The sequence below is a fragment of the Lotus japonicus genome, chromosome 3, assembly GCF_012489685.1.
Source record: "Lotus japonicus ecotype B-129 chromosome 3, LjGifu_v1.2".
Classification (NCBI taxonomy): Eukaryota; Viridiplantae; Streptophyta; class Magnoliopsida; order Fabales; family Fabaceae; genus Lotus; species Lotus japonicus.
The window spans coordinates 40,808,344-40,823,918 of NC_080043.1; the positions used below are offsets into that span (position 1 = coordinate 40,808,344).

The 15,575-nt window shown below is 34.5% G+C and overlaps 2 protein-coding genes across 2 annotated transcripts; both read right to left on the reverse strand.

Annotated features, from left to right (window-relative positions):
• Positions 1 to 2,629: 2,629 nt before the first annotated feature.
• LOC130748616 (uncharacterized) lies at positions 2,630 to 4,620 on the reverse strand. Its single transcript, XM_057601849.1, has 4 exons — positions 4,460 to 4,620; positions 3,817 to 3,884; positions 3,162 to 3,722; positions 2,630 to 3,055 (listed from the first exon to the last, which is right to left on the reverse strand). Exons 2-4 carry the CDS (start codon positions 3,880 to 3,882, stop codon positions 2,960 to 2,962), a joined length of 723 nt encoding a protein of 240 aa, XP_057457832.1. The 5' UTR covers positions 3,883 to 3,884; positions 4,460 to 4,620; the 3' UTR covers positions 2,630 to 2,959.
• A 2,946-nt stretch (positions 4,621 to 7,566) lies between these two features.
• LOC130742676 (uncharacterized) lies at positions 7,567 to 14,727 on the reverse strand. The gene is made up of 6 exons (XM_057594777.1): positions 14,486 to 14,727; positions 13,608 to 13,802; positions 12,192 to 12,891; positions 12,007 to 12,075; positions 8,249 to 8,367; positions 7,567 to 8,169 (listed from the first exon to the last, which is right to left on the reverse strand). The coding sequence occupies exons 2-6, from the start codon at positions 13,701 to 13,703 to the stop codon at positions 7,975 to 7,977; spliced, it is 1,179 nt and encodes a 392-aa protein (XP_057450760.1). The 5' UTR covers positions 13,704 to 13,802; positions 14,486 to 14,727; the 3' UTR covers positions 7,567 to 7,974.
• Positions 14,728 to 15,575: the final 848 nt, after the last annotated feature.

Below are 15,575 nucleotides of genomic sequence, written 5' to 3' on the forward strand. Positions count from 1 at the left end.
GCTTGGTAAGCCATTAACTGTTACAACAGGACGGAGAATATGCTGCTATGTTGATTGATACTTGTTTTAATATGGATACAGGAAGGAGAATATGGTAAAGCCTAACATCCCATTTGCAGACGGTAACCGAGGTGTGCTGCATAGCCTAATGCCAAAACAAAATGTCACTAAGGATGTCATTAACTTGCTTGCTTGCATGCTGACTACAAGAGAGAGGTCCTTTGCGCAGAATCCAGGACTTTGGTTTTTTCCAACAAGCATTTCAGTATTGTTCGAAATCCTTTTTTATTATTATTAAAATGATCTTCATGCTGTTATTAATCCCTTATTTTCCTTTACGTTGTAGCAAGCTGTTTTGTCATGGGTTCCTAATCCTGATTCTACAAAAACATTCTACCAAAAACACTTCATGGGGAAAATTGACTTGCTATCAAAGGTAATTCCATGACTTCAGTTCAAATTTTTAGATCTTATTCTACAACTACATTTTCTTACTAAATTGCTTGCCCTTTAGATATTCGTACCTGTTAATGACGATAACAAGCACTGGTATCTTTTGGTGGTGGACTTCCACAAAGAGGAAGTGGTCTATTTGGATAGCTTTCCGGAGCAAAGCAGAATGTCAACCAGGATTAGACACACAAAACTGCTGGTACAATAACTTGTATTATGTCTGTCATCTTTTTTTAAAAATCTATCATACACTGAATTGTTTAAATTTTTTTGTGTGGTGAATAGTGTATTTATTTAGAGGAGCTTCTGGTTGATGACTCATTTTACACCTCATCTGATACTCCAAAACCTATTGTCTCTGCATTCAAAGTGGTTGTTCCTGAAGGAGTGGGTGCTCAAGGCAATGATTCGTAAGTTAGATTCTACTTTAATTTACGAGTTCATCAAATTCAATTTTTTGTAATTCATCCTTTGACTGCTCTGTCTGCTGCCATATAGAAATGATTCTGGTGTGTGGGTTGCATCTTGAATGAACCAAATGGGAGGCAATGGGTACAAGATCAAGGTGAGCCACATTGCAACTTCAGCTATTTCATGTTCAAAAAATGGGTTTTGATGTGCTGTATAATAACTAACTTAGTTTTAACCTATTGTAGGTCGATACGTTCACCAAATTGAAGCTAGGTGTGGACCTTGTTTTGCATTCGCAAAACTTGCTTCAAGGACAAATGCTAACAAAGACTTTGACTTATTATCAAAGGATAGTTGAAGCTGCCAAGAAGAAGAAAAAAGTGCCTCAAACTTGCTAAAATTGTGATCTTTTTGGACCTTTAGTATGGTGAATTTGTGTTTTTGCCATGGCTTTTTGCGTTGTAAGGCATGAGTAGCCTAATTTTGATTTTGTAAGGTTTTAATAGCCTAATTTTGAATTTTGAAGGCTTTATAGCCCCTTTTCTTTTGAACATTTTTGTTATAGCACTTTATCTTATGAACGCTACAGGTGATTTTAAAAGCTTAAGTGCTATCATCCTTAGTGATGCCATTTAATACTTATCAAAAGCTTGCTCTCGCTGGTACAATAACTTGGGGTTTGTTGTAACAAAATGAGATAAATCACCTAAGTGATTGTAAATGCGCTTAAGCCATTAAGTAATTTATATCTACAAGTGATTGCCAACTTGTTTCATAAATTTTTTTAAAACTTTTTCGAACACTTGTAGCATTATAAACGCTACAGGTGATTTTAAAAGCTTAAGTGCTATCATCCTTAGTGATGCCATTTAATACTTATGAAAAGCTTGCTCTCGCAGGTACAATAACTTGGGGTTTGTTGTAATAAAATGAGATAAATCACCTAAGTGATTGTAAATGCGCTTAAGCCATTAAGTAATTTATATCTACAAGTGATTGTGATTGCCAACTTGTTTCATAAATTTTTTTAAAACTTTTCCGAACACTTGTAGCCTTATAAACGCTACAGGTGATTTTAAAAGCTTAAGTACTATCATCCTTAGTGATTATAGACGCTTAAGTTGTAAAATGCAAAGTCACATGAGACTACAAATGTGAAAAGTTGTGAAAAACTTAAGTTTACAAATGCAAAGTCACTTGAGACTACAAATGTCAACAACTTAAAACAATCCAACCAGTAAACATTACTACAAATGTCAACAACTTAAAACAATCCAACCAATATCATGTTTACTGTTTCGCACAGCCAAATTTAATTCACTTAAACAAAATTGATATAATAGCAACAACCAATGAGACAACAACAATAACCAGATACATTTGCTCCCTTTTCTTGTATTCAGCGATCAAAGCTCGTAATATTTTACCTACAAATATTTTACAAATATTAAACCTTTACATTTCTTGCATACAATACTATACAATATGAGAAAAAGACAAATTATACCTTCATATGACACTTGTAATATCTTCGTCCCTGGTTTTCACTGGACCATGATGTCCTAAGGAGTGGAACAAGTCCACAATTGCAGAGTCTACCATCAGCATACATGTTTCTTCTTTGTGATGAAGAAAAAGATTGGGATGCCATCCAATTTTGTCTACAAAATCTACTATTATAAAGTCAATAAATAAAAACTTAATCATAATGATATTGCATTGCAATTTTAGCATCCATAAACATGACACCAACAAACAACATCCATAAACAACAACCACAAAGTTCATCATACTCATTCCAAACAACAAAACCACACACAAGATCCAAATTGTCAAAAGTTACAAAACCAAAATTAGGCTACTGTTGTAAACTAAACAACAAGGTCCAAACCAAGAACAACATATGGAAGATCAACAAAACATTAAATTCAGTTCTGTCCCCTACAAGTAATGGTAACTTTAACCATATTGTTGTAAGTGCTAACAGGACTAAAGTGGACAGTGTCCCTGGGCTTCAACTTATTATCCTTAACATATTGATACCATTCCGTTCCAATGTGGCACGGACTATCAATCTGTCCAGGATTCCTTCTCTTCAGCTCACAGCTATAGGTTTTACCCTCAGGGGTTTGAAGAATGATGTGCTTCCAGATTGCCCTAATGTGATTCTGAACATACAGTTTAGGCCGGGCTGAAAACAAGAAAATAAACACTGTATTAAATTCTAAAATAACATTTGCAGCAAATTAACTTGGCAATTTACTTTTAAAAACAACTTGCTCTTTCTAAGGACTTACCAAGGTTTGGCCTGCAGTAGCACCTGACTTAGTAATAACCTTATCAAATTCATGAATAACCCTTTCCACACCATCATCCTCTTCACCATCACTTAATTGCATAATTCCATCATCCTCATCATCATCACTTAATTGCACCATTCCATCATCCTCTTCACTATCAACAACATCCACAAACTCTCCACCAACATCTTGCAGCCCCTCCTCATCAGCAACATCTTCCATAGCCTCCTCTTCACCAATCTCAACTGAACTACCATCATCTATTACTATGGGTTGCCTCTGGGAAGAGCCAACACCATAGCTAATTTCATTCAGCATACAATCCAATATCCTCACAGTAAACATGTTCCTCCCACCAAAATAGAAATCAGCCAAATGATTTTCTTTCAAACCATACCTTTTCAGAATCTCATTTACAGACTCAAATATCAAACCTCCATTGCCCCCACAGAGCAACCTGAATGAGAACTCACCCCCTACAGGATCCCTAATCACAACTTGATTCCCCAAAGCATTTCTGTGTTGCGCAAAAAAATCATTTGGAACTTGCAAGCTCTCCTAATATTTTTTCCAAAGAAGTAATTAACATTTAAAACCAAAAAAAGTAACCAGCACAAATGAAAAATGGAAAAACAGAGCTCTTGACCATTACCATTTTCAGGTCTAACTCAATACTAAAATCAGGGCCTCCCACACCATTGTTTCTGACATTAATCATCTCTTCAAAAACACTTAAAAATCAGTTCAAATATTCAACACAAAATAATACACATTTCTAATTCAAACCAACTCAACCATACAAAACAATGCAAAAGATTTGATAACTTGCTCTTTCATTGCAATGCAAACAGTATATATACGGTACCAACATAAATCTTTGCACAAATTTCACACACCAAACTCATTCCAGTGTCTGCATGCAACATTATCCATTAAATTCCAGTTAAAGATAACGAAACAGAGCACATGAAGCCCAAGTCTAAAATTACTTTCCGAATACGATGACACATTCAAATTTAGATTGCACAATAAACGACATGCATATGATCTAAAAGGTCCCTTTCCAAATATACACAGTAGGGGCAACTTCGACGGACTCATTTACATAACAAGTTCTCAATCAACAACATAAAGATCATAACTTTTTTGCAAACAACCAAAGGAAAACCATTTCTGAAGGAAAAACCTTGAGAAATCAACGTTCTTTTGCCTAAAACACAAAACCATCTAACCAAAAACAAGACTTGATTATCACCGATTTTAACACAACCAAAACAAAAGATGAAGAAACATACCGTATGGCTTCAAAGTCGTGTCTCGTCTTCCCTCGTCTCCTTCAAAGTCGCGTCTCTGTCGTCGTCCCTCGTCTTCTCCGCCGTCGCCTTCGTCGTCGCTTGTCTCTCTCTCTCAAGCTTCTCTGAAACGCTTAACTTTGGGAAGAAGGAGAGTGAGGATTTCAAAGAGGTTTGCTTCAGTTTTCAAAGAGAGGGAATGAATGGTCAAGTCAATTCAATTGAATAAGTTATTTTTACTGTGGTAATTAATTAACAGAGGGACCTAACAACACATTAATAAACTTTTTTTTATTATTTAACCAGATTTTCAGAAAATCAATTCCTATTATTTTAATTCATTTCAAAATAGTTGAAAAGTCAACTCATTTAATACATGCCACATTCCTACTGGTCCAAACAGGCAGAGGTAGCACACCCTCATCTGAAAGGATGCACCACAACAAGCACCTATTCTCTATCAAGTAGAATTTAATACTATCAATAATTAGGAGTATCTTACCTTTTGTGTCACCATTTTAAACAATAATCTTTCTAGAACAAAGAATATAAAAGTAATCCTTGCTTCAGACAATAGCCTACCTCCTAATAAGATCTTTCTTCCCGCTAACCAAAGCATGACTTCTAAGACGAATATTACAACTCAGATACATTAATGCAAACCATAATTGGTAACGGCGCATATTCTATAAGTGACAAAAATTAGTAAATTATAGTGATTTTGAAGCCACCCGCCCCTAGCTCTACCTAAGTGTCGGTGAATAACACCACAAATAGGGAAACAAGCTGGCTATAAGTTCCAGCCTGTCACAATGATCTTCTTGAGTGATAAAATTGAAATTAACAAATTAAAGGTTTTTTTTTCTTTTGAAAGCTTTTGAAATCATTTGATAATTTTTTGTTTTTATGAAAAATTTGTTTATTTCCTTAAAAAATTATTGGTAGAAATTTCTAATAAGTTTTCACGTCAATTCTTAATCTGAAGGAAAATTTATAAGAAATGTTAAATTTTCCGCGAAATAAATTTGTGGGAAAATAATATAGGAATGATTTTTTTTTGTACATATCGAAAAGATATAATGAATTTGCTTTGAAGGGGCAGTTTTCGTTTTTAAAGTTTTGAAGAATATACGTTCATATTAGTTCAATTGCTAATATCCGGCGTTCCATACTTCCATTTAATTTATAAGTTAAGGATTTTAGAGACAGCATTCAGTTTTTTAGGAGTAATTTACAAAGACAAAAAAATGACAATATTTATTGCAGTGTTTCTATGATTGAAGCTGAACAGTTGTTTAGAAAGCTTATAGACGTGTTAATCATCGTTGTCATCTTTATTATTGATGTACCTTATAATAAGTTTTTTTTTCTTTTTGTTAACTTTGACGGATATTGTCACCCATTTAAAAAATAGTTGCATGTCTTTTCTGATAACTGTATTTTCCAGGATTCAATTCGGGTTTAAATTCTCATCTTTACAGAATCTACTTTGCTTATCATTAAACCAACACATTATTGATAGACTAAAAGTCTGTTTGGATACATTTACTTTCTCATTTTATTTCATAAAAAATAAGTGTAGTAGAGCATAACATGTATTATTTCATTTGTATATTATTTTCATTAAATAAAAGTTTGTTTTTAAATTTTAAAAAGTGTGTTTAGAAAAGGTGTACAACAATGTCTAGTGGTAAGTATGCTAGAATCTCGTAAGGATGAGAACTCAAGTTCGAATTACAGGGAAGACGTCTGTTGGGAGAGACTGCAACTGTTTTCCGAACGGGTGAAGACATTCATCAAAAACTAAAAAAAAGAAAAGGCATTGTTATAAATACTCGCAACATTATGTGACTAGAATTTCCCCTGTATTGATCTCACACCCCCTTTTCATAACTTTCAATGTGGCAAACTAGAAAACCTTTATTTCTAATACGTGATTACAAAAAGAGCCTAGCCATACTATTTTATAGCCCTAGTTCATGGGACCAAGTATTGCCCAAACTTTAATCCACACCAATCTTTCTCAAATAAAATGAATCACTTAGATAACAAGTGAGCTTACTTACTCTCCGAGCAAAGAAGGGTTGGAGCAAAGTAGGGCTGGAGAGTCCTAAAGACTCTAGTGCCCTTTGGGTTCAGATTTTAAGAGGATTTATTCCTCTAATAACAGCTTTTTAAATGCAGAAATGAAGACAGACCTCCTAGGGTTTGGATAAGTTTATTACAAGGCTGGTGGTTGGTGGATAGTTGGAGATGGCAGGTCAATTATGATCAACCAGCACTACTGGATGGACAAAGGATTCTTTTATTTGAAAATCTAGAAAAAAGAGAGCAGAACAGAGCTACCTCCTGAATTATGGAAGTGGATATAGCAGATGAAAATCCCCCTAGAAAAGTAAAGTTTTTCTTATAGAAGGTGTGCAATAATTTAATCCTACTAGGCTTAATCTAGCCAGGAGACATTTGGCCATGCATGATGTTTGCCCTATATGTTAGGAGACAATAGAAACTAACAGAACATGGATTAGATTCCTCTCAAGTGTGAACTCTCTTTAGTTTTCTTCAAGTTGAAATTTTATATTCATCTCTCTCTTCATATGTAATTAAATAGATGAACTCTTTCAAAAAAAAAAAAATTAGATGAACTCTTTAAATATTTATGAAGAGAGTGATAAACACAATGTTTCACTTGAAATTGTAATGTGACTTTGGCAATTACACTAAACCTGACCATTTGATAAACTTATATAACTCTATAGAGATGGGCCATATCAGGAACAGGGGAGTGCCATGTTGGCTAACATCTTATATCTGGAGAACAAAAAAAGAACTGAACTTCAGAAATGCCCAACCCAAATCCTATAGCTACTATGAACAGAGCAACTTCTCTACGTCTAGACAATTTAAAGCTCTGAATATGAATACAGAAAATTGCAGTTTAAAGATAGTAAAATATGTTGGAACTTAACCAAGAGAATTTCAGGGATTTCTCGGCTAAATAATCTTTTGGGAGAAGTTTTTTGCACACCATTTTCCTAGCTCAGACTAAACTGATTCATCATTTTTATTGTTATGCCAGCTAAAAAACGAGCTTGGTCTGCCTCCACATGAACAATTCCCAACTCAATAACTTAGTTGGATTAAGAACCAGGCTCAAAGTTCGGGTACAGTATTTGTACATCACCATTCACATAGCTGGTAAGCATGAAACTTATTGGCATAGCAAAGGCCACCACACATGCTGATTGCAAATACTGGTTTATATACATTTGAGGATAATGAAATCAGTCATAATGGACATGCAACTGACAATAGTAATCAGTGGAGGATATGTAAATAGGATGCGTTTAGTAAGGGGGGAAAGAAAGTACTATAATACCAAACATAATATAGGAATTTAAATCTTCTCAGTATAGGGCATATCAATCTCCATCTTTAGGACTTAAGAGCGAATGTCAAGTTTCGAGATTGGCGGCGTATCTACACTACACAACTCCATCATCCTGGACCCCTGGTGATTAAAGAATCTCCCACTCAGGTTCAGACATGCTTAGAGGCAGTAACTTCTTTTGATCCTCCAGTGAAGTTGCATCTAAACTCTCCATGCAGACTCCCTTTACTTTTTCACTGTTCCCATGCAATACTGCAAGCTCCTTATACTCTTGCTTTCTCGCAGACTTCTTAGATAAAGAAAATCTTTCCCGCCTCCATTTCTGGAAAAAGGATTTAGAGGTAAATGTGAATGTATTTCAAATAAAGAGAAAGAGGAAAGAAGGGGAGGGGTATTGATACCTTGTTATTTTTCAGATTATCACCTCCCTTGGGGACTGATTGAAGTTCATTTCCAGTCACCATAACACAAGTTTCCTCAAGCCTTGGATGACCTTGTTGCATGGTTTTATGGCCTTGCTCTATAACAAATATAACACTCTGTTATATTAAAAGTTAATGCATTTGGGTTTTGGAATTTCTCAAATGATAAAATGTACCAATTACCATGACATCAGAACAACATGCAACTGAATAACTTAATACTGGGCCTGTTTGTGTCTGCTTAAAAAATAAGTGATTTTAAAGTTGAATAAAATATTGATTTTATTTTAAGCAAATTTTCGTAAAGCAGAAATTGAGTTAAATTTGTGTACAAATATAAAAAATGTTTTTCACTAAAAAATACACTGCAAATATTTTATTATTTCAAAAGCTACTAGAAATAGCTTAAAGAAATAATCACATTTCTGCTTTTTTTTCAAATTCTTCCTTTTATCAAAGCATACACAAACAGCTTAAAAAATACATAAGTTATTATATCATGAAATAAGAAATGACAAACAGTCCCACTATCTGGTTGTATGTGCCTGAGCAATGAGCATATCTAAGAGAAGGATGATGCAAAGAACCTCATGTCTGCACTTACTTTAAATAGGTTTCAGAGTAACTACATCTAGATATGACCATGAAAACCTCACAAAATATTAAACATTCCAATCAGAATATCAGATTCAAAATGCATTCTGTTGCAATGAAAAAATTTGGTCGTTTTATAAAGAATATTTTCAGGTCATGAATCAGCTACAAGTTCTCATGTTCTATAAAGAAAGCAGGGCTGCTAGGTGAAACAACAAATTCCACTAATATAAGATATGCAATATAGAAAAAATCATCTCTAAACTATTATAGGCTATAACACACCAATGTCATTGAATCTTCACCAGACCCCCCCCCCCCCCCCACCTTACTCCTTGGAGGTACAACAGAAATAAATGTTTTTCCCCACTTTGTGGTGGGATTGGCTACACGGTTAATGTGACATCATAGTTCCCCATTATGTATCAGGTCTAAAAATTTATCATTTACCTCTAAACTTCTCTTAATATATTCTTATAGTTCCTCTTGGTCTTCTACTACCTTTAACTTGTCAGAAATAACAATCCCAATAAGTTGTTGGGTGAAGTCACATGGACGGTTCCATATCATATTTCTAGCACACCCCCTACCCAAGAGCCCATTGGGTATGAAGCGAGAACAATGCTCAGGCCTACCAGCCATGCTCTGAAATTGAAATTTTTATTAGAATGATGAGGGAAAGTGCAACAAGGATAGAATTCCTAAGTCCATACCATTTGGTTATAGTACCTCTGATACCATGTGAAAGACCAATTATCCCAAAAGCTTAAATTGTTGGGTGAAGATACCTGAATGGTTCTATATTATATTTCTAACATAACTATTTGATTATCTCCTTCGCCTCTATCCTTTCAAACCCTTCTTATTGGTGTTTCTAAAAGTCTTCTCCACAAATTCGCAAACCACCTAAAGTTGAGACTCTACCATGTTTTCTCCAATAGGAGCTACCCCACTTCCTCTCTAATGATTCTAATCCTATCTTGTCTTGTGTCAGTGTAACAACTCATCCAGTGTAACATTCTCATCTATGTGACACTAATACCATTTTCTTGTGGCTTACTCAACATAACCCACACAACATTGCAGGTCTAATATGAGATAAATTTTCCTGAGTTTCAACGATGCTTTTCTATCGCAAATCACATTCAAAGCACTCCTCCCTTCGTCCATCCTATTTAAAACCTACGGTAAACATCACTCCCTATCTTCCCATAATTTTGTGTGATACTCTCAAGATACTGAAAACTTGTAATTTATGGTTATTGTGTGTTCTCCATTTTTTACCTCCATGTTTAGATTTGTGCCTCACATGCAAAACTTACATTCCATATACTTAGTTTTACTCCTACTTCAGCGAAAGCCAACTAAGGTTTGTCTCCACTTTTCTAACTTCGCATTTATTTCCTCTCTTGACTCTCCGATCAAGACTATATGTCTATATCATTCACAAAAAGTACGCATAGTGGCATCGTCTTTAGGACGCGTTCAATAAGTGTCTGAAACCTAGATAAAAAGGTAAGATCTTAACATTCACCCTTGGCGCACCCCTATAATTATAGGGGATCTTCATTATCTCCACCTTGTGTTCTAACACTAGTTGCGAACCTTTATACATATTTTCGATTGATTTGATATAAGCAATTTGAACTCTTTTCTAGAGGGTTCAGCTATAAAAATCTGTATAATGTGATAGGAATGGGACCAAAATAGATGAGGTGGCATCTAGGGAAGTACCGGCACAGCAAGTGGTACCTGAATAAGAACCGGTACAACAGGTCACCAAGGAGGGTAGTACGACTTGGAAAGTATGTTCCAGCAGGACACATGGATGGGATCTGGAAATGGGGTATTCAGGGAAGCATGAGGGTAGCATGACCCGTAAGGAGAGGGAATGGGTTAGGGAAAGGTGGTTATAGGAGAGAGGGTAGAATATGGGAGTAGTAAGAATTGAGTATAGTTTCCGGCCTCTTGGCTTGGGCAAGAGAGAGTGTTCTCATGTAGTTTTTCTCTGATAGTTCTGATTTTTCCCTTATTCCTCCATTTTTATTCTGATTCCATAGAAGAAATTAATAGTATAGAATAGTATACAACAACTAGAAAAACGTAATATACATTTTAAGCCACAAAGGGAATTAATATCAATAAAAAAATGAATTAATTCAAGACCTTGACTGAATTCAAGTGGTGAAGAGGGATTGGTATTTTAGCACCAGCATAGGTTTTAGGGGTTAACTTCCATCAAACATAAATCTATTTCGTGTTTATTGGTTTACCTATCCTCCCACAAAAAGGGACCTAAGATAAATTAAAGCATGGTTTCTATCCTGGCTTGACAAAAAGATAGGTGATGAATTCATTGCAAGAAAATAACCAAATTCTCCACTTTGAAGGGCATCATGTCCTTTATAATATTTTTCATTTCAATAGAGTAGCTTTGACAATATTGGAGATGAAGCATGAACCGAAATCCCAGGTCACACTCACCTGATCCTCTCAACCTAATGTAGATGTTTCAAAAATATAATTTTCCTGGCTACTCACTAATTTCAGATGGAAAAGTTAACCACTTTCACTTTCATCCCTGAAGCCACTGCCGACATTCAGTTTTTCATGGCTCCTAAACAGAACAACAATCAATCCTTCTCCCTTTCCAACCACTAGGGCTTCACACGTAAATGCAAAAATGAAGATAATGGCTCTTTTAGAAAAGTTACACTAAGCAATGATTGGAAAAGGATAAGCAGAGTATGGCACTGTGCCAGTTATACTTTTCCCAACAGACACTGCAAAGAGGATTTAAGTAACTTCCTTTTCCATTCAGTATATAATATCTTACTAAATGAAAGAAAACAAAAACTACCTTTCTACAGAACAATTGTTTGCATCTAATTACAGCAAACTAAGGATGCCCCTAAGGCCTAAACTACTTATTGTCACGTAACATCCACTCACAAAAAAACAAGCAACCAGCACCATGATACTCTTTGTCAAAATTCAAATTCAATCAAAATAGGTCCATAGGCAAAATCGTTGAGTACTTCTGAATAATATAAATCAATACTTAGTACCTACAGTGAGTAAGTGCTTCAGAGTGATTTCAATTCTAAACTCAGTAACTAATTCAGAATGATCTAAATTAATACCTGGATGAGATATAACTACCATGCTATTAGAACAATCATCAGACTGTATCATTCTATCCATAGAGAAACCTAGCAGAGAAACAGTGAACATATTAAAAACCCATCAGAAGTGAAAAGTCATCAATGAAAACAATAAGAGATAAAAAAAAAGATGAAACTAAACCAGGAGATACTGGAATACTCACCAACTGGCTCTCCAAATGGGACAGAAGAAATCGTATTAATCTGTTTCTCTTCAGCTGATTTAACTACTACTTGCACCTTGGGGGATTCTTCAGTACTAGCATTGTCAATTTCATTGCAATGATCTGCTGCAGAGGAAAGCCTAGCCACTTCACCCAAAGCTGGCTTTGAAACACTAACTCCAAGATTTTCATTTTCATTTGAGATCTCACAAGATTGTGATGTCCTGCACGTATCTGATTCTGCCAAAGTGACTTCATTGAATATCTTGGTTGCAGCCATTTTCTTATTTATTTTATTGTTATTAGTAGCAATGTTTGATTTAATATCCATGCTCCCAACATATTGTATTGAATGAGAAATAACATTGCTTCCTTTGACAGAATTTCTTGAAGATGAAATGAATGAAGCATCAGTCTCTGGGGTTCCATCATACGATGCAGCATGTACGGCATCGCTATCAATCCTGGAATCCCGAGTCATTTGCTTGGTATTAGCCTTGACAGGTCTTTCCTTGAGATCTTCGAGTGGTTTCTTATAGAACCCAACATTAGTATGTTGATCTATAGACGTATCAGAGTCTACATTTTCATCCAAACCACATGAAAGTGGAGGAAGCAAATCTTCAACAATATCTGAATATAACTTTTTAACACTTGCCCCAACAACCCGCATCTGATTCTCGAAGTATTTAACTGTATCCTGTACCCAGAGAAAAACAGATAAAAGGAATATAGTGACTGGGAAGAATGTCAATTAGTGGCAAAGTAGGGAATATCAGTCCCAAGAACAGTTTTACCCATTACAGTTAAGAATTTGAGATCATATACAAAAATGTTTAGAAAGATTAAGAAGACACATTGAGCAGAGTTGCATTCAATGCTTAAAGTGTGAAAGGATTTTAATGCAATGGAACGAGAATAGCAACAAAGTGCACTCCGCAACGGAAAAAGGTTTTAGCCTTTGGAATAGAAGAAAATAAAAAAATATTTTACTATTTTGCATTTACTTACCATATAAATTAGGCAAAACATCCAATCATAATAAAAATAAAAAAGATGTTCAACTTAAAAAATTCCTAAGTTATGTTCTTTTCTTGGAATTTTGACCATTTAACCCCCTTCACTCATGGCTATTTTACTAGCCTGAACAGGATATGCATGCCTCATGGCTCATTAAAGGGCAGTGCTTCAACCAGCACGAGGCTGACCCCTTCTGGTGCCTGCCACATACCTCTTTCCAAAAATATTTAAAGGTAGAATGTTAAGGACAAATAAGCCAGAGATGAAGAAGAAATGCAACTCTACTGCTAGCAAAGGAGATTGCAAAACACAATTTTAGGTATTCATTCAATAACATATATAACAAGCAATGGCAATAAAAGTGTATAGGATAGGTTAAGTGACAACAAAGCATACCTCGTACATAACGTCTTCTGCCTCCAGGCACATATTCTCAAATTGCTGGTACATATTTCCAACCCAAGTTATGCCTTTTACATCCATAGTGGTCATAATATCCTTTCAGCAATAGTAATTTGTCTTGATATTGTCAGATTCCAATAAGGTTTCAGATTCTCTTTTCCTAACTCCAAGTTTGTTCTACCCAATTATCTGCAACAAATCAGAAAGAAAATATTAATCATAGTTGATTGTGGAATTCAGCAATTAGCATCAGCCTAAAAGTAAATTGATCAGGGAGTGCCATCACTCATCACATAGACATAAACTTGATTGCATATACTAAATTTCAGCAAATAACACAATTAAATTTAATAAGAAGCCATCGAAAAGCCCAGCAATAATGAAAAAACCATTAAAACATGTCTTTACCTAATAATGCCAAACTTTAAAATCCCAACTCCCCACTGCCCCGCTTGGCACCTATCAAAACAGAATCTTCTAAACTCTAACATACCAAAACCTTCAAGTAATTTACCATACTTAAACCTGAATGCTTAATTTCATATTCCTAAATAATCAACAGCTTCTACACCCAAGGGCTTCTTATCTCTCAAAAACATGAAAATTAACTTCAGCTTTCCTTCATCAAACACCACAGACAATCAATAAAGCGAGGTAAGAGATAACTTCACCTCAATAATAATAATAATAATAATCATAAGACAAAATTAAATGAACACAACCAAAAAAGGAGAAAGAGAGGGTTTAAGACAGCAACAAAAAATAACCAATAAGTGAACGAAAGATACAAACTTTTGATCAAAAAACAAAAACCCATTTCGAATATGAACTCAGAGGATAGTTTCTTCAATCATGGACATGTTAGAGCTTACTTGTGTCAATAAGAGTAAAGAAAAACACCCATCAACCGCATGCTGGAGAAGTCATGTTATACCAAAATCTCTTAGCCGAATAAGAATATGAAGAATAAAGCAGAAGGAGAAAGTAGAATTGAACACGAAAAGGGAACAGCTCGATAAACTTGCGAGGAAATATGACTTGTGAAGAAGGGTACGAGGAGGATGAACAACAGAACAAGGAAACGTACACTCTCAAATTTCAGCTTCTTCTGGCCCTAGGTTGCACACGTGTGTGTATATACTTACTTCATTTTAAATACCTTAGTATTTAATATTTATTTATCTTATCTCATTGAAGAAAGCACAAATATAATTAATTTTTTAAATCATTCTTGGAGTTTCATATTATTATTATTAATCCTATTTATATTTATCTATTAAAAATATTACTCCTTCAAAAAAAATATTAAAAACATTATTATTTATTTTTTTACATTAGAAAAGATAAATTACATTATCTAGTTATTGATCCATGAACCTCCTCACCTCAACCCATATGTCATCTAACTCTTATCACTTGAATTATTATTCGAACACATTATTATTCATCTGTTTACATAAAAGTGTCAAATAGTAGTATTAATTATATATTTTTCAATTATTACTCTATATTCACCTAATAAATAGTCTAAATATTAATATGTAAAATAATTCGTATAAATAGTTGAATTTCTTCAAATGTGTATTTTTTTCATTATACTTTTACACTACTTAATATATAGACTTTATTGTAGTTTTAGTTAAGAATATTTTGGTAGATACAGTGATATAATTGTAAAAATAATTATTTATATCATATAAAACATACTTCTTTTAGCAAGATGTAGTTTGTTCAAGTTGTACTTGGTTTATAGATGGAAAAGGTTGTCAAAAGACGCCCTGTCAGAATTAGAATATTCTTAGGGTCGAACATGATTGACTCTTGTGAAGGTTGTGTTAGTAATTTCTAATTCGAGACATTAAAAGAAGAGGCCATGGGATCAAGAGGAGAAAATGGCATAATGGTTAATTCAAAGCTTACCTCTGAAAGGAATCAAAATCAAGGATAGTGTTTGAACCTGGA

Coding starts and splice junctions, on each gene's coding strand:
- LOC130748616 (XM_057601849.1), bottom strand. CDS start 3,882: ATGATTAATGTCAGAAACAATGGTGTGGGAGGCCCTGATTTTAGTATT. Junction 3,723..3,816: donor TTGAGTTAGACCTGAAAATG/GTAATGGTCAAG, acceptor AAAAAATATTAG/GAGAGCTTGCAAGTTCCAAA. Junction 3,056..3,161: donor CTACTGCAGGCCAAACCTTG/GTAAGTCCTTAG, acceptor TCTTGTTTTCAG/CCCGGCCTAAACTGTATGTT.
- LOC130742676 (XM_057594777.1), bottom strand. CDS start 13,703: ATGACCACTATGGATGTAAAAGGCATAACTTGGGTTGGAAATATGTAC. Junction 12,892..13,607: donor CAGAAGACGTTATGTACGAG/GTATGCTTTGTT, acceptor CTCTGGGTACAG/GATACAGTTAAATACTTCGA. Junction 8,170..8,248: donor ATAATCTGAAAAATAACAAG/GTATCAATACCC, acceptor TCCTTTTTCCAG/AAATGGAGGCGGGAAAGATT.